Below are 27,800 nucleotides of genomic sequence, written 5' to 3'. Positions count from 1 at the left end.
CGGTGCACGTTCTGAATATAAAGTGTCTTTGCAATATATTCAGATTTTCTTTTTATTGCCGTATTATTCAGCTGATGCACAAACAGGGTTTAACACATACGTCTCAATGACACAGCAGATATCAGAGGCAGCCATTCCTTCTTTACGCAGGGTGATGGCCAGGTTTTTGGCCCTGTTGGGCTCCATTAGAGACACTTTACTGGGACTCTTGTGGGCCATTTTCTTCTTTAGGGTTCCCAGATCTACAGGGGTCGACTGGGCTTTGGTCTTAAACTGCTCCTCAAAGGCAGCCATGTTTAGCTCCTAATAACAGGGTTCAAATACAGAAACAGAGACCAGGAAGAGAAATTAAGATTTTTTTAAATACTCAGATTAAACTTTCACTTTTGTTTACTGTAAGTCACGTAGCAGCCTATTACAGACTAAACTACTTCATGATAAAGCATGTGACTGCTGGAAAGAAATAACTGGAAAAATTCCTGGAAAATTTGTTCTAAAGATTATTTTAAATTTAGTTTTGTTATTTTTAAAATACTCACAAAGGTTTGCAAATGGAGAAAAGCATGGAAGAATATCCATGGACTTAAGTGATGTAGAATAAATGCAAGTTCCCATGATAATACATTACTGCTATTCCAATGTAACATAAAAACACAGTACTGTCTTAATAGGATTGATTGCACTAATATAGAAGAAAAGAAATGCATAGATTGCATGTTGTTGTTTTCTGCTAAACAATTTGCACCACAATTGGATTAAAAGCCAACCTGCAACCTCCACGTCTGAAAATGAAGCCAGTGCAGAAATACCAAAACAACTGTAGTTCCACTTATGGCCACTGGAGGCTGACTCCAAACCAGTGCTCATCCCCATAGCTCTCATGTAAAAAATGTCCAACATGTTGCAAAGTGTGTTGACAGCCTGGCACAAAACACTGTTTGTGTCTCTACGGGTAGTTTCCACCTTCAACTGTTCAGGAGGTGAGGGTTTGTTTGTTTGTTTGTTTGTTTATTTGTTTGCTTGTTTTTTTAATAATTCATCTGCCCAGTGTTTGCGATGCCTTTTGTTGGATCTTTAATAAAATTATCTGACAAAATGACTTTCCAAGAACTTTGTCTTCCACTTTAGTGACTTTTCGAGCATAATTAGTCTGTGACTTACCAATTAGCTTTGTCTGTGTGCTGCTTTTCCTAACCAGACTAGCTAGACTTAGCTAAAAACTTAGCACAGTACCCTCTCACTCCAAATTAAGCCTCCAAAATGCAGCAACCAAAACCAGCAGGTGTGATCATGTTGGCTGCGTGCATCTTGTAAATACTGTCCATGAAGGAACCCAGGTCCAGATGTTTTTGGGACAGCAGAGGAAACATGAACAAACCTCTAAGATGCGCTCGTCGTCCACCTCACTGAAGATTGTTCCTGCCACCTGGTTGGATTTGAGGGCCTGCCAGTTGAACAGCGGCATGCGGTATTTGGTTTGAATGGCCTTCTTCTTTTTACAGTCTGTAAGAGAAATGTTCGTATGGTAACAGAGATATCTTCCTAAATATTGCGTTGGGGAATCTGCCGTTTGCTACTTTCACAAGAAAAGACACTGAAATCTTTACTAAAAGTTCCCAAAGTGGATCTGGAAAACTTTGGTTTCTCCAACATGTCTCCTCTCTCTGTGGTATTTCTTGATTTTCTATAAAGTTTAACAATTTTTAAATCTCTACAATCAGTTTGATAAAAGCTGGAAACTTTTGCTTGTTGTAATCATTCTTCATTTTCAAGTTTGATGTATAAAAAGAAAAAAATCATCTCTTCTTTAAGATATAAAGGACAAGAAAATAAAATATGAACCAAAATTGCTAAACCTTTGATTGTTTTTAAAGACTTACTAAGACCTTCATTTTGCTCTGATTGTGGACTCACTTGAGGTCCCTGCTGACGCCTCCGTCCTACCGCCTCCAGAAGGCAGGAGAGCTGATGGTGGTGGAGGAGGTGGAGGTGGAGCTGTGGTTGAGGACGGAGCTGGAAGTGGAGGAGGAGGAGGGGGAGGAGGAGCTTGTACCGACTGTGGAGGAACTTCTGTTGTAGGAACGGCCTGAAGGTTGTTTCCTGTATCGACCTGATCTGCAGCTGTCAGGAAATAGTCTACACATCAACTTGCAGTTACAGTGTAGCTGTAATTAAGGAATAAATCTGATTACACGAATCAATATCCCATAATGATGCCCGTCAGGGAAATACAAAGAGCTTCTAATTATCCGCACACCAAGGTCTGAAGTATCATCTCGGGCTGGCGATGCAGTTTTCGGACTCAGTGGCGGTTTCAGATCTTTTGATCTCTTATCTTGAGTTATAAAAACAGAAATTGGAGGAAGGCCTTGTCTACGTGCAGGTAAGTTACCATGAAAATGTACCACCAGCGCATCACCTTTGTAATGCTGTAAACCCAGAGTTCACCCTGACGTTACCTGGATAGGTGCAGCACAGCTATCTGGTCACTAAAAAAGGGAACTTCTGAATCCAGCTCATAAAACTCAAACTTGAATTGTTCACGCTGTGAGTGTATGTGTGGTTACTGAGGATTTAGGAAGGTGTGATAAAACATTGCCGACCTTTCTGCTTCTTGTTCTGCTGCACCACCTGAACAGCTAGGTGTCCAGAGGAAGAGCGCCCCATTTGGACAAGACCCTGGTCCACCAGAGCCTGAACTTTGACCTCGAGCTCCTTCAGGGCCTGGGTGTCTTGTTCTCTCTCCTGCTTGAGCTCCCGTTCTTGCTCTCGCTGCTGCAGCAGAATCACCTGCGAGCGAGACTCCCGCAGACTCTCCTGTGACACAGAAGCAGATGTGTCTTTAATCAGGCTGGACCTGTTCTGTCAGCTTAAAAAAAAAGAAATATGTGATCTGGGGTGATCTTGGCAGAAGGACATGCGTGCTCACAGCACTTTGGCTCATTAATATGCAGATTTATGCAGCTGCAACACTAAACTCTAATCAGATCATCTTCACCAGGTGGGGTACCTGCGGTGAGAGTGCTGCTATGTGCTTTTTCTTGACTAACGTTCACAAGAACAATCAGTCTCTCCCTAATTAAGCCAATTAGTTCCTCTATTTTCAAAGCTGTACTTCACTGCCAACACGTTTGTCTCTGCATGCTACATGTCTGGTACTAATTTGAACTCATCAGCCTGAAGTGAGAAAGAGAATTCAGCATCTCAGGAAGCATTTCTTTCCTCGTTAGCATTCAAATTTATGCAGAAAGGTGCTTAAAAATCAAATCACATCTCTTCCATGTGGAGGACATGTGGTGTAGGTGTGAGGTTTCAGTATACTGTAGTTATCATAGTGGGTCACAGCTTTGGGACAGCAAAACAGGGAAAATTAAATTTGAGCCTAATGGAAAAGAACAAACGGCTACAGGTTACTGAGATACTGGCAGAGCTGGGCGATTGATTTTTTCCTCTCTGTAAAACTCAAAAAACAAACAAAAAGACGAAGATCGCTGGCTGAGCTTTTGCCCTTCCTCGTGTTGGAACCACAAACAAAAATATCAAGCAGCAAAAAAACTCTATAAAGCAGAACTGAGTGTTTTTTAAGTCTTTATCAGTAAATGGATTTGAACTGAGCCCTGATCTAAAAAACAGGTTCAAGCAACTCTGAGTTTAACTTTAAACTCTGAGTTATCAGTTTTAGAAAAGCTGATCAGTTATTTCAGACTATTATTAAATTTAGCAAAACTGCACTTTTTATTTGACTGTATCTTCCGCACAATTTAAAAACAAAGAAGTTCAAATATTTTCTTTTTTTTAATGTTTGGAGTAAAAACCATAAATGTACTGTACTCTTAAAAAGTGATTACTTGTGAACTATTTCTCTTCTGGTGTTTAAGAGAAGACACAAATAAAAGCACAGAAACATGAAATGGATTATTATGTTTCTATATAAGGCCTTTTTTTCTGTTACTAAGCCACATTCGCCCATTTACCTTATTCTAGGAACCTTTATCTGTCAGGTGACACGATGTGGATTCATGTTTGATATGTTGGCTCTGATGTTTCTGCTACCATCTGACTGCTTGTTTCTGTATGAAAACATGTAAGCATGAACTTGCTGTTCTCTACCTTCAGGAGCTCCACTTCTTTGGTGGTCTGAATGAGCTTCTTCTCAAGCTCGGAGGCTTTCTCCATCGCCTCAGTCTCGGTCTCCTGAAGTCTGCTGGTGAGCTGTGACACCAGAGCGGTCATGGGTAATGGGTAAATCTATTTTTACACAGAGAGCAGCAAACATAGAAGAAAACTAACACTAAAGGGGACTTATAATGTATTACATTTTCTCTCATGCATGTACTGCTTGTGTAATTTTGAATTCCTACATGATTAATATCACAGTAATGTTTAAAGTTTTCATTTACCAGACAAAGTCATGAAATTTCACCCAAACATTTTTCTGTATAGATAATCTAAATAACAACCGCATGTTGCTGCTGGAGAGTTTAACACATGGTATGATTTTTTTTTCTTCGGTAGCTTAATTTAAAAAAAATATGTATTTTACTAGAGAAGGAAGCTAACGTGAATAAGCTAGGCTAAGGTAGTTAGCTTTAGAGCCATGAGTCTATCAGCTTCCTGTTAACTGCATCATTCAACAGATTCAGCTGCTGCTTCGTTTGTGTGTTACAATGTGGCAGCTGTGAAATTATTTAATTTCTTAAACACAAAAATGGAGGAAATGTCTCAATTAGACTTAGACTTGGATTAACTAATAAGCTAGCTGCATTTAATAAAAGAAACAATTACAGTTTTGCTTTAAAGCAATAAAGTTGGAAAATATTCAGGTTTATTTCAGCTTGATGTATTTCCTGTCATTCTGCAGTGTTTTTTGAAAGGTGAATAAATATCAGCTCTGACAACGACACTGCATGTAGGAGGTCCATGTGACCATTGCATCTGTGAGCGTGCTCATCCACACTCACAGGTTTATTTGAAAACCTGTCCTGGCCAGACTGATGGAAATCATGCTGATATGATACAGACTGTCTTTAAGGTTAGTTTGTATTTAATGCATTTAGATCCAGACCTGCGCGTTGTGTTCCTGCAGTTCCTCCATGTGTTCTAGCAATGCGTTCTTGGTCTCAGCGTCCTCCAGCAAAGCGCCAACATCGAACACGTTGTCCAGGTAGGCCTGAATCTGCACCAGCAGTCTGTCGCTCTCTGTGAACTTCAATTTCTACAAAGAGAAAACACCAGAGTAAAAAATACTCAACTCAGTTTAACTGAAAGCTGTGACTCTGAGTCTAAGATAAGTTTAAAGCTGTTAATTTAGCATACAAGTTTACACTTGCCTCCAGGTATTCATCCAGGCCATGCTGCGTGAACTCGTACTGGAGGTGGACTCTGAAGTTCATGTTTTCCACTGAGTGGACCACAATGTTGATGAACTGCATACAGGCAACCTGGTGGCAAAAAGAATTCATTTATGCAACAGGAAGCAGCGTCACCTACTCAGACCAGTGTCCGACACCAGGACCATCACCAGGACAGGGTTGGGATTAGGATTAAGATTTTGAGGATTGCAGCGACAAAAATGGCTTCAAAAAAGACTTGACAAACCAATGGGTGACATCACAGTGGCTACAAGTTTAAAAGTTTACACGCACGACATAATGAAAGTCTGCTTACAGAGAGCAGAACGTCAGTAGAGCTAATGAAAGCGAGGAGGCCAAACTGCTGACACGAGCAGCTGCTGCACAATATTAGACACGAGCTTCAGAACATGACGTGTGAACAAGTACCGCTGACATAAAATGTTTCACACAGGCTCGGTAATGTTCACTTTGGTGGAAGGCATATTTTGTGACCTCAGACCATCTGCTTCTCAGTGAAGTTGTTGGTAATTGTCCAGAGTTTCCCACTTTGAGTTTGTTAAGTTTAAAGAGGCCAATTAAAAGTTCTGCAGATTTCAAGAGGACTAAAACGCAGCCCCAGACAGCTGGCAGCCGCACCTACAGCTGACTGAGGAAACACTGAAAACCGTTAAAACTAAACTCGCTAATTGTTCTTTTTTTCCCAGTAAACAACTGCAGCAATAATCACTTCTCAGGGGTGAGATTGTGTTGCGTTACTTTTTGTTACTACAAACTCATTAACTTTAGTTATTGCAGGTTTAATTTAGGGCCTTTTTTCATGATTTGCACACCAAATTCAAAGAAAATGTTAATTTTGAAATGACGCTGACAGAGCATCAACCTGGAGGGATGTAGTAATGTCAGTTTAGAGCTGGCCTTATTCAACCTGAGGATAACATCGACACTCATTAAGAGGCCGGAGACTGACCAGTTCGATCACAGAATAAACGTCATTCCTGATGACAGGAATTGTCTACCTCTGTCAATTGCTTAAGGGGACTCCACATCTGGCAGCTCCACATGTTGGATTTGGCAGTTTTTATGCCAGATGTTCTTTCTGACACCGCCGCAAAGGGATCTGTGTCTCCTGCTGGGAATAAACCTGGGATCTTTTGCTTGTTAGACAAAAAACTGAACATTTGCCAAAAAGACAAATGTGACGTATTTTTATAGATCCTCGTTGCATGAAAACTTTAGAAGGACAGCTTATAGAGCAGGTTCAGAATAACAAACGTATTACTTTGAAGCCTTGCACAGTCTTGCTCTCACATTATAGATTTACCTGATATTTAAATCCTGTCGTCTTCCAATTTAATCACAATCTTTTTCTGGTTCTATGTCATGTTTTTATTTCCCGTTCTTTTGTTATCCATGCACTTTTCTTTTTTATGTTGATGTTTTCTACTTTACAAATAAATGTTCATATGTTGTCATTACATTGTGAACCTGAAAAGTGTTTTGCATGCATGTATTTGAATGCAATTGCTGCTTTACCATGAAGTCGATGTTGCTTTCTTCATTGTGGAAATACTCAATGAGCTTCTCGAATCGGTTTTTCTCCCCACAAACCTGAAAACAATAATAATAATAATAATAAAGATCAGATCAAACAGCAGCTGAGTATTCAACCCTCTTATTCTTTTTATTGTGCTCATTGCAGGTTTATAAATCTAGGTGACGTCCGTGGAGATTTGGAGCTTGCTGCCTTCCCCGTGTGTGCACACATGGGGGCAGTGTGCTCACACAGAAACATTGTTGCAGCCGTAACGATGCATCAGGATTTCAGCAAACATGCGGTCTAATTAAACAGCGCAGCGTTGAGAGAGAGGAGGCTCTGTCGGCTGTTTGTGGAGAATTTCAGCTCATTTCAGGGACAAACAGAAATAATGGTTGTAATAAAAGCAGCACAGGATGATTGCAGCTCGCTCTGCAGGTGTAAACAATCCCTGGTGTTTGTGTGCCGCATGATTTCCTGGCAGAGAAAACGTGGCTTCTTTATAACTGTGTTTTCCTAACTGCTGGCATGTCAGCAGGTTCCCTGTCTCATCCGTTGCTGTGTGGTAATCTACCTGCCCCTTTCTTGCCCACTCATGTCCACTGAATAATGCAGCAGGCCAATCGAACAGCCAGCACAACCCTAAACAAAGCCCATGTTCTGCTGCTGAGGGACACATGAGCCAGCTCCTGGCCCCGCGCCCGGCCGCCTCTATCGCTCTCCCCATCTTCTTCCAGCTCTCGCCCACACACACATGCCGACACTGCTGCGGCACCGACGACAAGCTCCGCTCACGGTGACACTCGAGTCACAGCTCTGATAATCGATGCCACATTAATCAAACAGGTTAAAGCTGATGCAGCCAGAGGGTTTACAAACGGACGGGTGTTTAATTCATCACTTCATTTTTTTTTAACATGTATATAGAAGTCTTTTTAAAGAAACTCCGCAAACACCAAAACATGAAAGAATGGCATTGACCTGAACACACAGAGCTGCTTTAGCGATGACAGGGGTCTTATTTTCTGTCTTAACAACTTAACGACTGGCCAACCAACCAATTCCCAGGGATATTGCGTGGTAGGTGAGATTTCAGAGCATCTAAAGATCTCCAAATGGCATCCATTCATTCATCCATGCATTCACAGGAGGACAGACCCATGTCTCCTCTTCAGGCTGTGCCCTGCAGTCCCCCATGGGCTGAGGCCTTGCCAGTAGGCACTCTCCCTCGCCTGCTCCTGGCTCCAGGGTGGTGCCCCGGTTACTCTATGCCAGGCAGGGTAAACTGGATCCTGCATTTTTTGTTTTTCATATCATCATCCGAATGACTCTTCATTTGCCCCTTCACCCAGGACTAATTTGCCTTGGGAGACGTAACCAAGTGCAAAAAGCCCCGGACAACATGGCCTTAGAAGCAGAAGATCAATCAAACTCAGTATAAGAGAAATAGGAATTATTTTAAACTGTGAATGATGCAAAGCTACCGTAATCAGATCCTTTAATAAAAAATGCAGAGCGAGAAATAGAGAAAAGATCCTCTTTAAGTATAAATTGAAATAAAATTGTTCTGTGTTTTGTACTCCTCCAGGGTAAATCCATTATTTAAAATGAGCTCAAATGTGAGATGTGCTTAAATTTTAATATTTAAATTAACATAACAGTGACCAAAGAAGCAATTTAATAAGAGGGGTCAGTTCAGCTCACTGGAAGCAACTGAAAGAAGTACTGAATGGGTGTCTGCTTGTTGCAGAGCAGCTTTTAACTTCCTGAATGTTTTCTCCTGGTTCAGGTTTAAGCTTCTGTCTCCACAGCCACAGGAAGCAACAGGTGCTGCTTTCTCAATCAAAGACAGAAGAAGGTCAAGGAGAGGTGAGAGGCCACTCAGCAAGTGTTTCACATATTTATACCTCTTCGGTCAGTGTTGTTTGGCAGAGGAACAGCTGGACGGAGCAGCTGACGGCGGGCAGCTCAACCTGGGGTTCCCCCATAACCTGCTGGTATGTGAGTGCTGTGCCATAGATCTATGTTAAGCTTCTGATCCCTTAAGTGTGAATGTGAGATGAGTCATCACTGCCGAACACAGAAAGAAGGTCTAAAACCATGGTTGGCTTTGCACGATCTCCTTATTCCTGTGTGGGGTTTCTCTGGGATTCTAATCAGTCCAAAGACCTGCTTTTAGGATAATCTGTGATGACCTGTGATGGATAAGCAGTCCATCCAGGATGTATCCTAATAACAAGGTAAGCCCTAGACCTCTGAAATGGATATGTGGTTCAGAAAATTGGAAAACAAAGCAGATTTTTGCAGCTCAAACAGCACAAATTATTTACTAAATGACCTAAACTTTAAATTTCAGCCAGATCAGCGGATTAACTGATATTTTCCATTATATTTTAAGTTATATGTTCATATTATTTTGGTAAGAACTCATAAAAACTACATATAATGAATGTGAATAAAAAAATAGTCATTTTAAAATCACTAAATATCCATATGGGTCTTAAAAATCCTAAACTTTTCGTGCTCTAAATGAGATACTTGTGGAGAAATCCCCTTTACAGCGAGCACCCAGCTTAAATCTAACATGCATGTTTTAGTATGGAGGGCCAAAACAAAAATTAAATAACAAAACACATCATTACTACTAGAAGCTGTCTCAGCTTATTTCTGGTCATGTTCTTGTTCACCAATGTTGATTAAATCAATCAGAAGCTCAAATTAATTCAGTTAATTAATGTTCACACAGAGAGCAGGGATCTCTTAAAGTGGCAGCTACCAATGACACACCTCAAAAATACATGTGATGACTGTCAGCCACTGCAATGGCTCTACTGACCTCTTTGAAGTTGTCAAAGGCGGCGAGGATGATGTCATGACCTCCTCTCACCAAACACACGGCCGCCAGCAGCTCCAGCACCAGAGCTTTAGTCCTGAAAAGACGATTCACGTTTATGCACTGTGCAATGCCCAGCAACTACTTTAAGATAAGATAAGATAAGATACCTTTGTTAGTCCCACGTGCCACGAATGGAAAATTTCATTTCCCACTCGTGGGACGGACATTTAAAGTCCGTCCTGAACACTAACACCTCGTAGATAATCACATCCATAGTTCTTGTACATTTTTCATCTTATAGTTTAGTATACAGTGGCTTGCAAAAGTATTCGGCCCCCTTGAACTTTTCCACATTTTGTCACATTACAGCCACAAACATGAATCAATTTTATTGGAATTCCAGGTGAAAGACCAACACAAAGTGGTGCACACGTGAGAAGTGGAACGGAAATCATACATGATCCCAAACATTTTTTACAAATAAATAACTGCAAAGTGGGGTGTGCGTAATTATTCAGCCCCCTGAGTCAATACTTTGTAGAACCACCTTTTGCTGCAGTTCCAGCTGCCAGTCTTTTAGAGTCTGTCTCTACCAGCTTTGCACATCTACAGACTGAAATCTTTGCCCATTCTTCTTTGCAAAACAGCTCCAGCTCAGTCAGATTAGATGGACAGCGTTTGTGAACAGCAGTTTTCAGATCTTGCCACAGATTCTCGACTGGATTTAGATCTGGACTTTGACTGGGCCATTCTAACACATGGATATGTTTTGTTTTAAACCGTTCCATTGTTGCCCTGGCTTTATGTTTAGGGTCGTTGTTCTGCTGGAAGGTGAACCTCCGCCCCAGTCTCAAGTCTTTTGCAGACTCCAAGAGGTTTTCTTCCAAGATTGCCCTGTATTTGGCTCCATCCATCTTCCCATCAACTCTGACCAGCTTCCCTGTCCCTGCTGAAGAGAAGCACCCCCAGAGCATGATGCTGCCACCACCATATTTGACAGTGGGGATGGTGTGTTCAGAGTGATGTGCAGTGTTAGTTTTCTGCCACAAATAGCATTTTGTATTTTGGCCAAAAATTCCTTCTTCCACATGTTTGCTGTGTCCCCCACATGGCTTGTGGCAAACTGCAAACGGGACTTCTTATGGTTTTCTTTTAACAATGGCTTTCTTCTTGCCACTCTTCCATAAAGGCCAACTTTGTGCAGTGCACCACTAATAGTTGTCCTATGGACAGATTCCCCCACCTGAGCTGTAGATCTCTGCAGCTCGTCCAGAGTCACCATGGGCCTCTTGGCTGCATTTCTGATCAGCGCTCTCCTTGTTCGGCCTGTGAGTTTAGGTGGACGGCCTTGTCTTGGTAGGTTTACAGTTGTGCCATACTCCTTCCATTTCTGAATGATGGCTTGAACAGTGCTCCGTGGGATGTTCAAGGCTTGGGAAATCTTGTTGTAGCCTAAGCCTGCTTTAAATTTCTCAGTAACTTTATCCCTGTCCTGTCTGGTGTCTAAATCCAATCGAGAATCTGTGGCAAGATCTGAAAACTGCTGTTCACAAACGCTGTCCATCTAATCTGACTGAGCTGGAGCTGTTTTGCAAAGAAGAATGGGCAAGAATTTCAGTCGCTAGATGTGCAAAGCTGGTAGAGACAGACCCTAAAAGACTGGCAGCTGTAATTGCAGCAACAGGTGGTTCTACAAAGTATTGACTGAATAATTACGCACACCCCACTTTGCAGTTATTTATTTGTAAAAAATGTTTGGAATCATGTATGATTTTCGTTGCACTTCTCACGTGTGCACCACTTTGTGTTGGTCTTTCACCTGGAATTCCAATAAAATTGATTCATGTTTGTGGCTGTAATGTGACAAAATGTGGAAAAGTTCAAGGGGGCCGAATACTTTTGCAAGCCACTGTAGTTTCATGTTCAGGCTGTGCGTGGTGTTTACCTCGGGTTTCTGTCGTTCAGGCTGAGCGTGATCTCGTTCACGCAGGAGGGATGCTTCATCACTTGGTTAAACCCCGACTAAGTAAAAAAACACAAAAATCTGCCAACAGTTCGCCAAATAAGATTAAAGAATGAAATGAAACATGACCTGATTAAGTGGCTCTTGTGTGGACCAGAAAACAATATGAACTGCTGAAATGAAATAATACTTTAAAATTGAACTGAACTCTGACCTTACATATGGCATTTGTTTCTTAATATGAATTTAAAACAGCAAAGGACAAGTGTATAATAAGTGAATATCAACATGAAAAAATGACATTACCTAATCTGACTTTTTCTGCTACCTTTAGAGAATGACTGATGGGAAATAAAAGTTAAACTCCAAGGATCAATTATTAAGTAACAATAATACATAGTGTGTAAGTGGTTTTAGGTACCTGGTAATTCATGATGGCACGCAGACACATGATGCAGAGATGAACATCATCTTTCTGGCTCACAACACGCGAGTTCCTCAAGGCTTTTCTGTTTTAGAGAGGTAAATCAGCCAGGTTTAACTGAGGCTTAACTGAAAAGCCGCTTTAATAAGACCTACAATAGCATTGAAAATAAAGCCAATAATTATTACCCATTTACCCACTTTTTTTAGAAGAATGTGCCAACTAATTCTTAATGAATTAATTTAGAAATAAATAAATAAATAAAATCCATCGTCAGAAACTGCAGACTCTGTTTTAAGAAGCTCAAAAACTTCTGCAGTAAATACTTCAAATAATACTCATGCCAGCCATCATTCACCAGATGAAAACAAAACCACTGAGAGCATGCTGTCATAATTGTATTTTGCGTCACTTAGCGACATGTCTCACATTCACACCTAAGCACAGCCCGTCTGAACAAAAGGACCCCAAACACCTACGTAAGGGGGCGTTCTCGCTATGAGAGGAATGCAGCCACTTCCCATCAGAAAGATAAGAAGGACACGTCTGCAGCTGCTGAAGGTGAAGGCTAGGAGGAGATCATGATTTGAGTTTAATAGCATGTGACCCTGCTCATTCCCAAATGACCTGTTAGGAGTGACCAATCACTCTCACTTATGCATTAAAACAGTGCATCACAGCACACACGCCAAAGGACACTTTACGTGTAAATTAGCCACATCGGCAGCTTTTTAAAGTGGTACTAATTGAGTCTCCAGGGTTGAGAATGAGCTCCTACGATTACATCAGCTGAATGGAAATAGGTCCCTGCAGCCAGCTTTAAGAAATCCTTAACAAGTTTTGCAGTGAGATGTGGATCATGGGCGTGCTGTCGATATACCCTCGGCCATGTGTCTATTTTTAGTTAAAAAAATTGTTTTTGGATAAACACTTAAGTCAGTTTAAAATTTTACTTTTCTCACTTTTCAGAGTATCAATAACATCAGTAAGTCATTTTAATGTAATAACAATGAAATAAATTAAAGTAGCCCATAAATTTATCACTGTGCTTTTGGTGTCATACTGTACCTGACTGTGAAGGCCTTGCCGCCCTTCAAGGCGCTGTGTGTGGGTGAGTTGCTGGCACTTCTTTTCAGATCTTCCCCTGGTTTGTCAGTAGTTTTGCCTTTCTCTGTGGGCAGCGTGCCGTTGTCCACGGTCTCCACCTCATACCTGTAAGTATCACCATTAAAAGTAATGTTAATTAAGTTTTGTGACCTTCTTGGACTAGTGAGTGACTGTGTGGCTGAGACAGTTCAGCAGTGACTGCTCTGAGATATCTTTTAAGATGATACCTACGTGACAGCGCTGTGGGCGACAGACAGATAATCCACAAGAACGTCCAAACCCTGGTTCTCCTCATTTAAGAACTCCTGAGCCCAGCTACAGCAGGACAACACAAAACAAATGTAACTCAGAGGCAGAGCATGGCAGGAACAGTTAGTAAAGAAGTGTTTTTAAAACACGAGTTAAAAGTTGTAATTTTGCTAATACACACTATATTTCATTAAATGTGTTACAGGTGGTTGAAGAATTCATATTTTCATTTCATGCTTCGGTGTAATTTGTGTGATATAATCAGCTTCTTATCTCTATCAATGGTACAATCATATTGTACCCACATGGGAGAGACTCACCCGATGTGATTGGTCCTCAGGGAAATCTCCAGCTCTCGCAGGACCTGTGTGGATTCCTGGACGCGTCTCCTAAACTGATAAAGCATATACAAGGTGAGAATGAGGTCAAAAAATACTTAAAGATATCTTATTATACTCATTATAATATATTAAGTAATTGATCATTATGTGCCTCTCTGCTCTTCATCCATTTAAAGTAATCCACCTAAAGAACCTGCTTCTTTAGGTTCGAGAAACTGATAATTCAAAACAAACAAACAAAAAAACAACATTACTAAAGTTAAAGTTGGTTCTGCGAGCTACGGCGCTATCAGGTGGTCTTTTAGTTGCATGGAGAGCTGAATGCACAAAGCACTTAGTTTGTTGGATAAAACAGCTGAAATACCAATATTTGAAATACTTTTAGATTACAGGTGATGAAAAAAGACTGCATATTTCCAGAAGGCTTAGCTGGAGGTGTGTCACTGCATAGCTACTGACTAGCCAGAGCAGTTTGGAGGTTTTCTTTTATTATTTTTAAAGAATTAAATAGAAACATTTCAGTTTTAACAAACATATAGCCAAGGCTCTATAGTCTATGAACCTTGGCTTATCCAGGTTTTGGCTTTACATAACATGATAAAGGAATGCTGGATATATTTGCAGTCAGGAACAGGGGTGTCCTAAATATTTTTAATAACTACAGAACAGTAATCAAAACACACAAAGTAACTCTGCCTGAACAGACAGGGCCAACTTCAACCCACAAATATTTCTTACAGTGAAATATTTGTGGTGCTGTTCTATTTCCTGCCTCAAAAAGCTCAAGAATTTTATCAAAAGGTCTAAAATCAATGAGGCTTTTTCAAAAAGTTCATGTTTACTTTTCGAAAACAAACAGAAGCTTGAAATTAAAATGTTTGATTTGAGTTTGCTCCGATGTACCTTTCGACTGACTCCTCCATGATCCACAAAGCTTTTCAGCTTCTCCAAGTAAGCAGATGGTGGATTTTTCACTTGAAAGCGCTCCTAAAGATGGAGGAAAGAAACATTCAGACCTCTAATTATGTTTGATTGCAGCGCTGCAGCGATGGGGAAGGCAGGGCAGAGCTCAGCCGGGGTCTCACAGGAACAGGCTGATTACACCGCCTCAGTTATGCAAATGGTTGAAATGATTCGACTGCCATGCAGCGGCTACGTTCTCACACACACACTTTTCACTGTTCACGGCCTTTAGTTAAACCAAAAAGCTGACACTTTCTGAAATGTGCCAAACTGTTTACTTGAGAAGCTGTATGACAGCGACGGGTTTCTCTATCGCTCTCGCATCAACACACAGGTTGTTATGGACTGTCTTGTAGTTGCTATGGTGGTGTACAATATTGATGAGCTTCCTTGTGTTAGTGTATACGTAATTCTGTGTTGGTTTCTTAAGTTTGGCATTCAGCCATCTTACAACAAGTTCAATTCGATTAATTAATTAAAACCGTCCTTTAACGTTTCTTCTTTTATCTTCCTTTAATGGCTTCTCATGTTTGTTTACACTCCAAGCCTATTAACATGTACTTTACTACAAAGCAGAATCTCTTGCTTAGCGAGGTAACTTTACATTTACCTCATTGTCAGTGTTTACATTGCTGTGGCAATTTGTGCTGTATCACTGCCTGCTGAGCATAAACCCCAGTGTGCAGGTAGAGTAGTAGGAGGGTCTGTAGGATTTTAAAATCTTTGTCTTTCACTGTTATGACTATAAAATAATAAGAAATGCATGTTTTTAGGAACATCTTTATTTCTCCTTTTTTCTGTTGTCTCCAAAACATTTGTATTTTCTTAAGCCTTATAGACTTCTCCTTGAAGTCCTTTTTTGTTCTTTGCAGCTCACCCCACTGCAACAGAAAAACTCAGTTACAGTTTATTATAATAAAAAATAAGTAAATAAGTCCTGAACAGAATATTGAAAGTCTACCTGGTCACAGATCAGGTCCCACTTCTTCTCACTGTCGTACTGGCTGAGGATCTTGACCTTGTCTGGAGGAAGATTCATCGTGTTCTGGAAGCAGAAACACATGAAATAAATGTTAAAAAGTCAAATCTGTCGATTGGAAGCAATAACCTGCAGAGCTTTTTCACATTGTTCACTTTTTATGTAGAGGTAAGTCAAAGAAAGTCAGAGATACAAATGCTGTTGATGGTTCACTTATGTACGGGCACTTATGTTGAATGTGACATGTGAAACAAACACAAATGGATAAAATAAAACATAGGAAAATCAAAATAACTGGATTTACCCCATTGCAGAGGAGACAGTACACATAGACATTTATATGCATACACTACGATCATTAGAGTCATATAAATGTTCCACATTTACAGTTTAATTACACTCAGGTCCATTTGAAATCACTCATTTTGGTAGTCAAATGCTAATTTGTATTTTGAACAAAGGTGTGTCCTAAAGGTGTGTCGGAGCTGCTGCACCACTGAAATCTACAATAAGACTGCAAAGTAAATAACTTCAGCATTCTTAGTGTACAACTACAACAACTACAAGTACAAACTAGGTAAATGTTGCTCAACACAAGCAAGTTACAGTTCATATACTTAGCCTATTATGATGCAACAGCAATTACCACAAAAAATGAATAAATTAAAAATAAAATAGTGAGGTGCATGTTCTATTGAGGACAAAAGGACAATTTGACATTTTTTAAGAAATGCTATTTAAGATTAATATTGATCATTGTGCTAATGGCTCACATACATGCAAGGTGTGGTCAGACTGCTCTTCTGGTTGGATGTTGGAGTAACTGAGGCGTTTCTTGTGTGAGAATGTGAAGACTTTAAATGCACCCATTTATCACAGGCTTTTGTAAGTGGTCAGTGTGTACTACGCTTCACCGCCGCTAGCTGGAGTCACTAAACTGAACTTCTCCACTGTGTGTGGGCTTTTTAATGACATATTTAAAAGAAGAACAGCACTATTGTGTAGTACAAACCATCCAAATTCTAGCATTTTAGCGGTGTGTTACTCAACACCATACAGCAGATATCTGCATTGCTCTTCTATCTTGTTGTTTACACAGTCGATTATCCTCATCCTCTGGTCTGTAATTTATTTATTTATTTTTTATCTAATAAAAAATAAATAAATAAATTACATATATATAATTGTACCATGCTACCTTGTAGCTCTTTCTTAAAGAGGCTTGTGAAAGAAGGCCTACTGTGCGTTATTTTTCATTTTTAAACAGCATCAGACCATGCTGCCACAGTAACCTATATTCTCATTGATCTCTCTGTGCTCTGAATTATTTGCAGATACACTCTGTGTTGAAAAACAGTCATGTGAATGTGTGAATATGGAGATCTTCCAGGAACCAACATGGTCACAGGCACGGGGTCCTCTCAAGCCCCCTTGACGACATCTTCAATAATTAAAGACTCTGCTGCAGGCCGTTATAAGTCTGGCAGTGAGTTACTCTGAGAGTCACAGGTCTGTGTAATTATCAGCTGTATGCTGTCATGTTACACTGCGGTTTAATCACATATAGCCTACGTCTCAAAGCGGGATTTTAGTTCACATTGTGTTTTGAAGAGTGTGTGCTGATCCTCCCCTCTGATAAAGTGCAAGTCAGGATGCTGCTGGTTCTATACTTCTGATGTCAGCTGTTTGACAGATGAGTCAGATACTGTCAACCAGACATTTGCTTTTGTTTATGATAACTGATATCAGATTATAAAAGTTGCTGAGAAGTAAAGATAAAAGATTGTAACCACATTCCTCCCATTTTCACAACTGGGTGGTGTCCCAAACAACAAACACAGACACACGAGTGGCACCGACTATAACCCACAGAGTTGTGAAACTAGGCTAGTCGACAGGAGAATCCCGCTCAAGCATGACACACAGCTCCTCGTATCTTATCTGGTATCCTGAGCAACACGGGCATCACAACCTCAGCGCGGTGTCAGTGACACTGACTCAGTCTGCTCAGGAATGTCCCTGTCATGTCACCAACAAACAAATTCACACCACTGTCTGAATTTGAACTTTTCAAAAATGTAAGTCAGGCTTTTTATTCATCCAGAAGTAGAGGCCGAATCCCACTAAATGCTAAAAGATGCGGAGAGCTGCTGTCAGGCATGTCAATCTGGAAAATGGGTCAGTAGATCAATGCTGGATGTGCATCTGATAAATCAAGCCTGATGAATGAAGCTGGTGGGTCAATGCGTGCTGGTTATGTGTGGCCGGATGGAAACTGAAAGAGAAAAACAGCACTGGCATTTTCCAGTGTTGGGTTTAAAATACAACATCAGCAGGACACGACACGGCTTTGGCTCCAATATAGTAACATAACACAGACCTGCGTGTGACCCACAAAAACCTTGTAAGTTATCAGACTTTAAATCATATTATGTGTGTGTGTGTGTGTGTGTGGGGGGGGGGGGTTGCCCTTTTGCCATCTCTTCCCAGTCTCTACTGAATAATCTACCACATCTGATGAACCAGTCAAAAATGCCTGACACGGTTCAAATTTATAGTCAGTCTGAGACAAAATCCCTGAAGGAAGTCCAGTCTATTTGATTATTATCCTGAACTGCATGCAGTACTTGTTTTCTAAAACAATATGCAAGGGGTTTAATGTGTTTTATTCTCCACCGTCATGCAATACAATCACCAGATGTTTTGCACGAGGGCTGCAAACTACGTGGATGAAATTTCATGCCAACTAGGAAGCATAAAAACTGCAGTTCACTGACAGGTGTGTCATCACAGCTCACTGTGCTTGTGCTTTTCTAGATTCTGTGGATTGTTGTGGTTAATTAATCCGACCAGTAAAACTAGTAAGATTCTATGCATCTCTTAAGTCTGATGTGATCAGCCATCTGGTCTAAACTCTTCTTCGATTCCAAAACTCAAACATGACTGAGAGCTAAAAATGGCCCAAATACTTTCATCTTCAATGAATTGTGAGCATGGCTGCTCTCTCAGGTGTCACACTGAAGTTCAACAACATGGCAGTGATGAAAAAAAGGATTTAAAGGTTAAACTGACTTAGAAGTTAGCAGGAAGTTGGCTTGTTAGTTTCCATCTAAGGATGAAATCCCACGTTATGACTCAGAGATTTATAAAAACTGAAACGTGCAGCTGTATTGCTTCATAAATGAAGACAGAAAGCTAAACAGCAGCCATGTTTATGGGGTTATTGAAGATGGGCTAGCTAGCATATAATGGTGTGCTACTAGGTGGCTGCCTACAGACCTATGGTTAGGATAATATAGGAAAGCAAAGATGGAGGATGAATTTTAAACTTTTATCTCTCATCAAAAATCAGTGTGAGGGTGTAAAAGAGATGAATGCAATCATATGTCAGAGAAAAGATGCTGAAAACGAAGCAAACTTCAGTCCAGAGAAGACCTGAGACAATCAGTCAACACGCTGCTGTGTGGTTTGGATTACTCGCTATGAAAAAGTCTCATGCCCACTCTTTTCTGAAGCATTTATATGTTTAGTGTCCGGCAAACTATGAGCCCAAGAGTTGAAAAAGACAACAGTTAATGAAAGCAGCTTGGAGCACAGCTTGGAAGAGCTAGCTTAGACCTTCATTCCATCCTCTCATCTAAACACTAAGCACTAGCAGAGGCTACTACAGATGTGCACCTACACCTACGTACATGTACAAAAAACACGAGCGAGGTTGTTATGTATTGATTTTGTTGCAGTAAAATAATAATATTCCTACAAAATGCTAACATCTGTATTCATACAGCTGCTTTTCCATAACAGCTGGTTCAGCTATGAAATGCTTTTAAATCTTTAAAGCCATTTGCCCCCAACTAATAACATAAACTGACAACAGGCAGCCTGCAGTGCTAAACGTGGAAGCAGGGAGAGGCTATAAAAATACTTTACATAAATGAGCCATTATAACCTGTATGGAAATCTTCTGATAAGATTATGAGAGGCATATAATGATGATATAAACAGACATGGTGTGTAACTGTAGACTTTTCCTTCTGCAGGAGGACACAGGCAGTCTTGCTGATGGTAGATTCAGGTGCCGGAGATAAAAAATTCCCCTTTCAACAAACAGCAACACAGACAGGATGAACTTGTTTTACATGTAACATAAACCCCAAAATAAATGATAACAATTACTTTATTTTTAGGTTTCTTGTATATTTCAGTTTGATAATTTTTTAGAGCTTTTGTAACCTGTTACCTCTTTTTAATCCCTTAGATTAACAAAACAATTATTATTTTGGCAATTTGTGACATTTTTGACAGCAGGAGGTGCTGTTAAAGTTCAGTTATCTGATGAAATTAACTCTGCTATTGCTTACATATCTTTTATTTTTATTTTTTTGCTTCTTGTATTTTATTTCATGCTTTTTCTTTTTTTTCTTTTAAATCAGTTCAGTTTTCTTTAAACCATTTCTTTAAACATTTCTAAAATAAGAATTTAAATTTAAATGAATTAATGTATATACTGTGTCACTCCTGGTTCTCTTGGAGCCTTTTTCTTTGTTAATTCTTGTTAACATTATCATTAACTCTCTGTTGTGACAATGCCAATTGTGTGCTTGTTGCTGTATACGTTCACTTTTTCTCTTAGTAGGACGAAACTATTTGTTTCCGTCTTTACATGTGATTTAGTTATAATACCAAGAATATTACTAGACGTGTGCTCCAATTTAGCCAGAAATAATGAAGCTGGCATGCTGCACAGCTTGTTTGCCAAAAGACTTTAAGGTTGTCAGCAAGCCCCATTTATGTCTAAATGCTCTCTAAATTAAGATAATCTTTTTTTCCACTGAGTATGTTCGCATGCACAAAGAAATATTCTGTGCTAGAATCTGATCACATAATCACTTCCCCTGTGTGTCGTTAAAGGCGCGATCTTCTCTAACATCATCAGGTCAGCAGGGAGTTGTGCATGTGGCAGTAACATAAAACACAATCTGTGAGGTGCTGCAGTCATCAGGCTTCACATGTTAATGAGTTTAATTTTCATCTCGAGCTTGCTCTTGGCTGTGTGCCCTCTGCGGCTCATTTTTATTTTTTAAGACCTGGTAAGTGTGAAGGCATGTGGCAATCTCCATGGCAACCTGCACCATAACTGCCTCAGTGCTTTGTAGGCTCACGAATCCCCCTGGCTATTTTTTAAAATTAAGTGGCGTTACACAATAAAATCAGTGACCTTTACACCTGCTACTACACCACCAGAGAAGCGGTGAGACTCTGAGGCTCAAAGTAGCAGCAGAGATGGAGGACAGGGTATCATTTCTACAAGCAGAGTAAAGCTAAATGATGCATGATGCTGACTTCCTGAATCCCTGATGGTTCTGATTGTCCCAAAAGGATGGATCAGTGAAATTATTATGTTCACAGAAAATGAATAATTACTTATGATTCAGTGCTTTTCCTATCTTTTCCTACTGGATGTATATGCTTTCATCGTATGCTAAAGGCGATCTTTACTGCTCACTAATCTACCTTTAAGTTACCCCAAATAACTAATTAGAAAAGTAGAATTGGTAAAAATACCCCAAATGATTTTCCAAAGTTCAAGATGACATATTCAGATGATTTGTATTTTTTGACCTACAACTTCCTGACATTCTGTTTTCATTCTGTTATCAACTACCTGCTGCAATATTGTCACTTTATGATTTGTTCACAGTTCCTAAATGTCAAGATGTTTGAGAAAAAATACAACATAGATTGATGCAATACAAAAACGATTGTGAGGGTGCTGGGAATTCCCCAATTTAGCACACGTTTCATTATAAGGAGGGCCTGAATGGAGTTCCCCAATTATCCACTGTTAGTGGGGTAAACCATCAGAGAGTTGAGGGTGGGAGTGGGCTGAATCTTCACTTTGATTTGATTTAGTTAGTTTGTAACTAAATCAAATCAAAGTTAAAAATCATAGTTAGTTTGTATATTATTTAGCTGGGGTGTGTTTGTAGTCAGATATATGTGAGGTGTGTTAAAATAACTGCAGTATTTCACTGTATAGATCTCTAGATGTGTAGCTAGTGAGAGAGTTAAACCTCTGTACTTGTAACAGAAATAATAATCAGAGCTCTGGAAATTCACATTACCTTGCGACTGCTACAATTATGTTGTTGAATTTTAAGGATGTAACTACGCTTTATGGATAAATGCAGACTTTAAAATATTTTTCACGCATCTCAGTGTAGTAGTGCACATCCCTTTAAATAATATTTCTTTTCCATGTCTTTATTAACCTGTTCTCTCTTCCTCATGCCTCCTTTGTCATGATTGTTTTGATGAAAAGTACACTGTCTTTTCTCCATCATTCTTGTAGATTTGATTTATTAGTCATTAGTTTATATGGGAGTTACCAGTAGTCATGTTTCATTAGTTTAGTTTATAAACCTGCCTAGTGCTTTTTTAAAACAACTGTTTTAAATTAATAAAAACTCAGCAACAATATGGCCTCTTATATACTGTGTTTATCTGAGTCATGAATTTAGTGATTGTAACATATTTGGGGGCTTGTCTGGGATATAGATTCAGGGCCTGTTGCATCCAAAGCAGACAAAATAATTAAAATAACTGTTTAGTTGCTTGCTAGGATAATAATCACACAATAACAGGATGATGGGAAAACTAGGCTAGTGTGGCATCATTCTATCACAATATACAAAGATGAAGGTATAATTCGAGATGGTAGGATTTCCACAAATACAGGCTCTTGTTCATTTTTATTCTGTTATTATTACATCATTGCTGTACTGAGTTGATGCATGATAATGTTCTGCAAAGTGCGTGACACCCCAAGCTGCAGTGAATTGCATCCACATCTGCTCTGCTTTTAATGTACTTCCACAGATATCTTTAAAATGTCTCATGGAAATACAGCCAGTGTCTTCTATATTTTGTTTGAAACTGATCGTGGGATATTGGGTATAGATATCAGCGGGGTTACAGAGGAGACAGATGATGAAGAAACAGAAACAACAACAAAACCCCACCAGTAGTTAAAGAAAAGAAGCTGGTTATTCTATAATGCTACAACAATAGATTGATACTGGCAAAATGTGATTATGAATTGTTGAGTTCACAATGCTACTGAATCCACCGTGATAATCGTCGTGATTCTGGGATTTCACACAGCATCTTTGTATTTTGGTCGGAGATAATGATTCTAAAAAAATTTCAGATTCATTGGAGTTACAAAAAAGTTGCTGTTGTTTTTAATAGCTTTACTTGAGCTTTAATTATAATGATGAGGAAAAAAGAAAATGAACTAAAGGGAGGGACTGAATTCACACTTTTATAGAAGGGCAAAAATACAGCACATGGATGTGCTGAAAGGTGAAATGAGCAGTACATCACAATAACTATTTTATCTTAACTATATTGTTTTGATAAGGGTGTGCCCTGAGTTAAAATGTGATTAATTGCACAGAACTGAAACTTACAGCAAAAATTGAATAAGTGGAGTTAATGCCCCTCAATGCTTAAAAGAAACCAACACTTATAACTTATAATCCTGTAGAAAAGTACAGACGATCTAAAAAAGAAACTGAATGTTCTTTTCTCTGCTTCTTCCTGACTTTGTGCATCAGTTTGTAAGTACAGTACACAAATCCGCAGATGTACATTTACAAATCCACCCACCTGCCGCATTCCCTGTTGGTAAATATGCAAAGTGTTATGTAAAACACTGAAGGGAAAAGTACTAACTGTAAATTTGGACGTGACTGAAGCCTTTGTGCAGTCACTTTGTCATTCTGTGCTCTATGTTCTCTGCAGGTTTCTGCAGCTTTAACATTGATTCTTTTATTGCGGATTCACATCAAAGCATCAAAATGTGAGTAAAGTATCGATAAATGCTGCCTCACAAACAAACCTGCTGGCTCATTTTACAAACAAATACATGCAAATGCGCACGTGCTGAACACACAGAGCATTATCCACCTCCCATCTCCGAGCCCTCTGACACACTCTCTCCGCTCGTCCTTCTGAGCCACTGCGGAAGGAAACCAGCAGCGCTTTGCACACCAACAGGCAGAAACTGGTTTGTATGCAGACAGAGTATCTTCAACACTGAGCACAGGAGATTCAATTTATTATGCACACTCAGCAGAAGACATAAGGGTGGGAGAGATAATCTATATTTGGTAGGATAGAGAGGTGATGTAGCAAAAAGACAGAGAGATTGGGGGAAGAAGCTGTTGCAGGATTTAGGCTGTTATTATTATGGAGACACCTGAACATTCATACAAAGTGCTGCAGCTCTGCGATCAGTGACGCCTGCAGCAGTTGGCACAAGACGCTTGCTGCTGGCACATTAATTCATTGCTGTATCTTTCACACAAATCCTTCCACTGCAACACTGGCCGAGTTTACTCTGATACTGTAAACACATTCAAATGAAAGCAAAGACTGCAAAGACTGAAGTTTAGGCTTAGAAAAAGATATTGAAATAATGAAAAAAAGATTTGTAATTCAACATGACTTATTTGATAACTGGAGTGTTATTATGATGTTATTATTATATTCTGCATGTAAAGTGACAAAAAGACTCACAGATTAAAGGTGGGTACTGGACAACACTTTAAATTTAAACTGAAGATGCTGATTAGACTCAGAGCCATGAAAGCTTCTGAATGAACAGGTTAAATCCAGATAATCTCAGAGCAGCAGAGCAGGTCAGCTGATCACTGCCTATAAACAAATCTACTGGAGCTCAAAAGGAAATGATTAGATGACTTTCTTTTCTCCACATTACAATACTACATCAGATTTTAGGATTTTCCTGCTTGCCAGACGCCCCTGGCTTCACCCATTAGTTTGTGAACTCACATTTTGAAGCTTAGGATTCAGGATTTTGGTCAAAACTTCTGAAAGCATTGCTTGAACAGTGCTTACGGCTCTGCTCTGAGTTGTTAAACCCTGACATCACTTCAGAATTGAAGGTAAATTAATTGGACTCTCTCAGGGCTCATGTGATTCTGCTAAATAAATTTCATCCCGACTGTCCACTAAATATCAAAGAAATCAGCTGAAGTGGTTTGGAGATATCCCACTGAAGGAAAATAAAACATTATCTCCTCAGCAGAGGAAATTACAACTCTGCCTCTCACAGGCAGCATTTTCTGCTCACACACACACACACTGACTGAAGTGCTTCACTTGGAAGGGAGCAGCATTTATCAGGGCGTTAACTGATTGCCTTTCACCTTTAGGAGCCGGTTTTGCTAAGCATGCTCACTGACAGCACGTCTGGGGCCTGTTAGCTGTGTTTCACACTATCAACTCTTCAGTGTGCAGCCCATCATTATGATAGAGGAATGCGGTTAATCATAGAAGAAGCTGTCTGACCACATATTGATCATAGCTGCCGTCTCTCATTCACTTTAACTGTCACTGTGTAGACACGAGTTCAGTCACTGTTGCTGCACATGTAACAGCTCAGTCACGGCTGGAGTTGCACTCAAGCAATGCTTTGAAGACTTAATGATTCTGTCATCCACCTCGCTGGGTGGTGTGGAAAACAGGCGGGCTTTTCAATGAAAACACAGTATGCTGCTGAAGTTGGAGAAACACCACAACAACAGGCTCCTACCTTCTGGTTTCTGTCTTCCTACTAAAGTTTTGCTTCAGGAATTTGCTCCACCTCAAGCTCATGAGCAGCACTGAGGTCGGGGCACAAGCGTGACCTCCTCTGGAGCAAATGTCAAAGTAATGTTATCAGCAGAGGTGCTTTAATCGCTTTTACATCTTTGTATTCAACATCTGGTCTTGGGTAAAAAGAACTGTTCCAACATCTGTGCAGATGTTGAGGACGACTCCCAGTCCTAACCTGTAACCGCTTTCTTATTATCTGAACTAGCCGGGGGTTTATAATGCTGAAAACGCAAGGAGGATGTTTTCCAACAGTTAAGGCACGTTAAGTTCACCATGCAACAAATGAGGCACAATTTAAGTGTGGATAAACAAAAAAATGGGTGTTGTCCAAAGAAAGGCTGTAGCGTATATGGAGAGGACACTGCGTGACCATCTTTTTTGCAAATCAAAAGAAACAAAGGCACGTGTCTGCATGTCGGTATTTCATGCTTCGGCTGACTGTATCTATGTTGTGCATGGAAAAAATCGGGGCGATAATGCTGCTGTTTCAGGTGGATTTATCTGTTTTGCTCATTTCAGTTTACTTTCTGTTTCTAGATTCTAGATTTAATGATTTAAGCAGATATGTGGGCAGGTGACGAGCTTAGTGTTAGACTGTTGTCTGGTAGGTAAAGTAATGAGGAAAGTAATGACCTGTTTTCAAGGGAAGTTACTTTTATGAGCCCAACACCAAAAACAAACGTTGTTGTCGGCGAGTTCTGTGATACCGAATAAATCACAAGAAAACCATTTAAGATATCCCAAAACACCTGAGTATCTATAGAAGGACTAAAAAACACACAATGACAGAATATATTTATGGCCTCTGTAATGATCTACATCCATTTAATATCACAGTGTCTTTAGATTAGATCTGATTTTCTTTCCCTTACGGCTACGCTCCTCTCATTTGAGCTTCTTTTTCAGAGCTTAAAGTTTACTTCTGTTTACTAATTCTCTTGATTTGATAAGCGCCCCCTACAGGAATAATAAAGTAATGACTTTGAGAAGACTAATGAGGACCAACTTAAGGCACCTGTATTTCACTAAATATAAAATCAAGCAACGAAGGTGATGCAGCATATGACCTAAACTACATTGTCTCGTTCCTAATATCCAGGGGTATTTTTGGCAACTTAATCTTCTCTCATTGGTAAAACTTTGATACATGAGTGATTTATAAGTACTAGTATAAGTACTGAGATAGAGCAGTAAAGAATAGAGGCACCTTTTACTAAGTTGTAAACAGACCTGACTTCCTCGTATCATTCTTTCTCTAACAGGGAGCAGTGAGCCTAAAGCTGCGGTAAGCCTGAGCATAAAGGAGCTCTTATGTATCTTTCCACAGCAGCTTTGTGTACCTGGCACAACGATAAGCTTGTCCCGAGGACGTGCACATTTTCAACATATTCCACATTCTTTGTTTCTTTCTATTGTGGCACTCTTGCTTTTTCCACTTGTAGCACGAAGTCATGCATTCACGACTCACCAGCACAGCGTTGAAGCGTTCCTCCAGCTCTTCTTCAGGTGGCATCGGGAGTTTCGCCCCGGCTGTTTGTCTCTGGGGCCCCGTGGACCCCGGGCCCGATGGCTTGCCATCCTTTCCCTGAGAAACCTCAAGGCTTCCTGCTGCATTCCCCATGACTGGCAATCCAATAGATCCAAAAAACACACATATGCACAAAACTCAAAAAGCAGTCACTGCCAGAGTCTCAAAAAGGATCAAATGTGGGTCTGTCTGCTCATCCAAAGTTAGGTTCTGTGTAGCTTGTGGCCTTCCATTATCTCCACAACTCCTCTGTGTTGGTTTACATTTATTACTTGTCAGCTTTCAGTTTTCTGACAAACAGAAGAATGAAATCCACCCCAGCCTCTGAATGACAGCTCAGACCTGGCTCAGGTCCTAGTGTATTATGAAACCCTAGAAAGAGGGAAGGGGATATCCTGACAGGGACGGACAGACTGACGGCTGAGCGAGTGACAGAGGAAAGGGGGAGGAGGGAGACTTCAGAGCCTGAGGCAACTGCTGAACAGCAGGCTGAAATAACAACAGGAAAAAAATCAACAGAAGAAGATAAACAGCAAAATATAGGCAGCACTTTGGTGTGGAGGAAACTCAGGAGGAAACTACTCCCAAAGCTGCTGCAGGTAAGCAAACTCAGCTGGAGCTCCAGGTGATCTGTGGAGGTTCTTCATCTGCTGCTGGATGCTGGTAGTCGGTGGACCTCTGAACTCCATATCCAGAGTAAAAGAAAAAAAAAGGGGAAAAAACAGGGAAGAGCAGAGAACCGGCAGGCAGCCACTCTGTCTATCCGACAGGAGAGAAACTGAAGGCAGCAGTGGCATTAGTTCTAATAGCACAGAGCACTCTGGGTCCTAATGCCTCC

The 27,800-nt window shown here is 40.2% G+C and overlaps 1 protein-coding gene across 4 annotated transcripts in view; it reads right to left on the bottom strand.

The window, feature by feature from the left end:
* Positions 1 to 27,745, bottom strand: part of fmnl1b (formin-like 1b) — a 38,125-nt gene extending 10,380 nt beyond the window's left edge. For 2 of the 4 annotated variants that reach the window (XM_084937072.1, XM_084937073.1), the window contains exons 1-17: positions 26,903 to 27,745; positions 15,733 to 15,816; positions 14,712 to 14,795; positions 13,788 to 13,861; positions 13,450 to 13,533; positions 13,180 to 13,323; positions 12,109 to 12,196; positions 11,670 to 11,746; positions 9,725 to 9,818; positions 6,888 to 6,962; positions 5,331 to 5,441; positions 5,066 to 5,215; positions 4,111 to 4,248; positions 2,604 to 2,817; positions 1,915 to 2,121; positions 1,379 to 1,503; positions 101 to 303 (exon numbers count right to left, since the gene is read on the bottom strand). In XM_084937072.1, coding sequence (XP_084793198.1) covers positions 101 to 303; positions 1,379 to 1,503; positions 1,915 to 2,121; positions 2,604 to 2,817; positions 4,111 to 4,248; positions 5,066 to 5,215; positions 5,331 to 5,441; positions 6,888 to 6,962; positions 9,725 to 9,818; positions 11,670 to 11,746; positions 12,109 to 12,196; positions 13,180 to 13,323; positions 13,450 to 13,533; positions 13,788 to 13,861; positions 14,712 to 14,795; positions 15,733 to 15,816; positions 26,903 to 27,055 — 2,105 coding nt within the window. In that variant the 5' untranslated portion in view covers positions 27,056 to 27,745. The remainder of the gene's footprint in view (positions 1 to 100; positions 304 to 1,378; positions 1,504 to 1,914; positions 2,122 to 2,603; positions 2,818 to 4,110; positions 4,249 to 5,065; positions 5,216 to 5,330; positions 5,442 to 6,887; positions 6,963 to 9,724; positions 9,819 to 11,669; positions 11,747 to 12,108; positions 12,197 to 13,179; positions 13,324 to 13,449; positions 13,534 to 13,787; positions 13,862 to 14,711; positions 14,796 to 15,732; positions 15,817 to 26,902) is intronic. The other 2 variants (XM_084937074.1, XM_084937075.1) reach the window with 1 other exon arrangement.
* Positions 27,746 to 27,800: the final 55 nt, after the last annotated feature.

This window comes from Perissodus microlepis, chromosome 8 (assembly GCF_051167445.1).
Source record: "Perissodus microlepis isolate ML-2025 ecotype Zambia chromosome 8, ASM5116744v1, whole genome shotgun sequence".
NCBI lineage: Eukaryota > Metazoa > Chordata > Actinopteri > Cichliformes > Cichlidae > Perissodus > Perissodus microlepis.
This window is presented reverse-complemented; position numbering and strand designations above follow the sequence as displayed.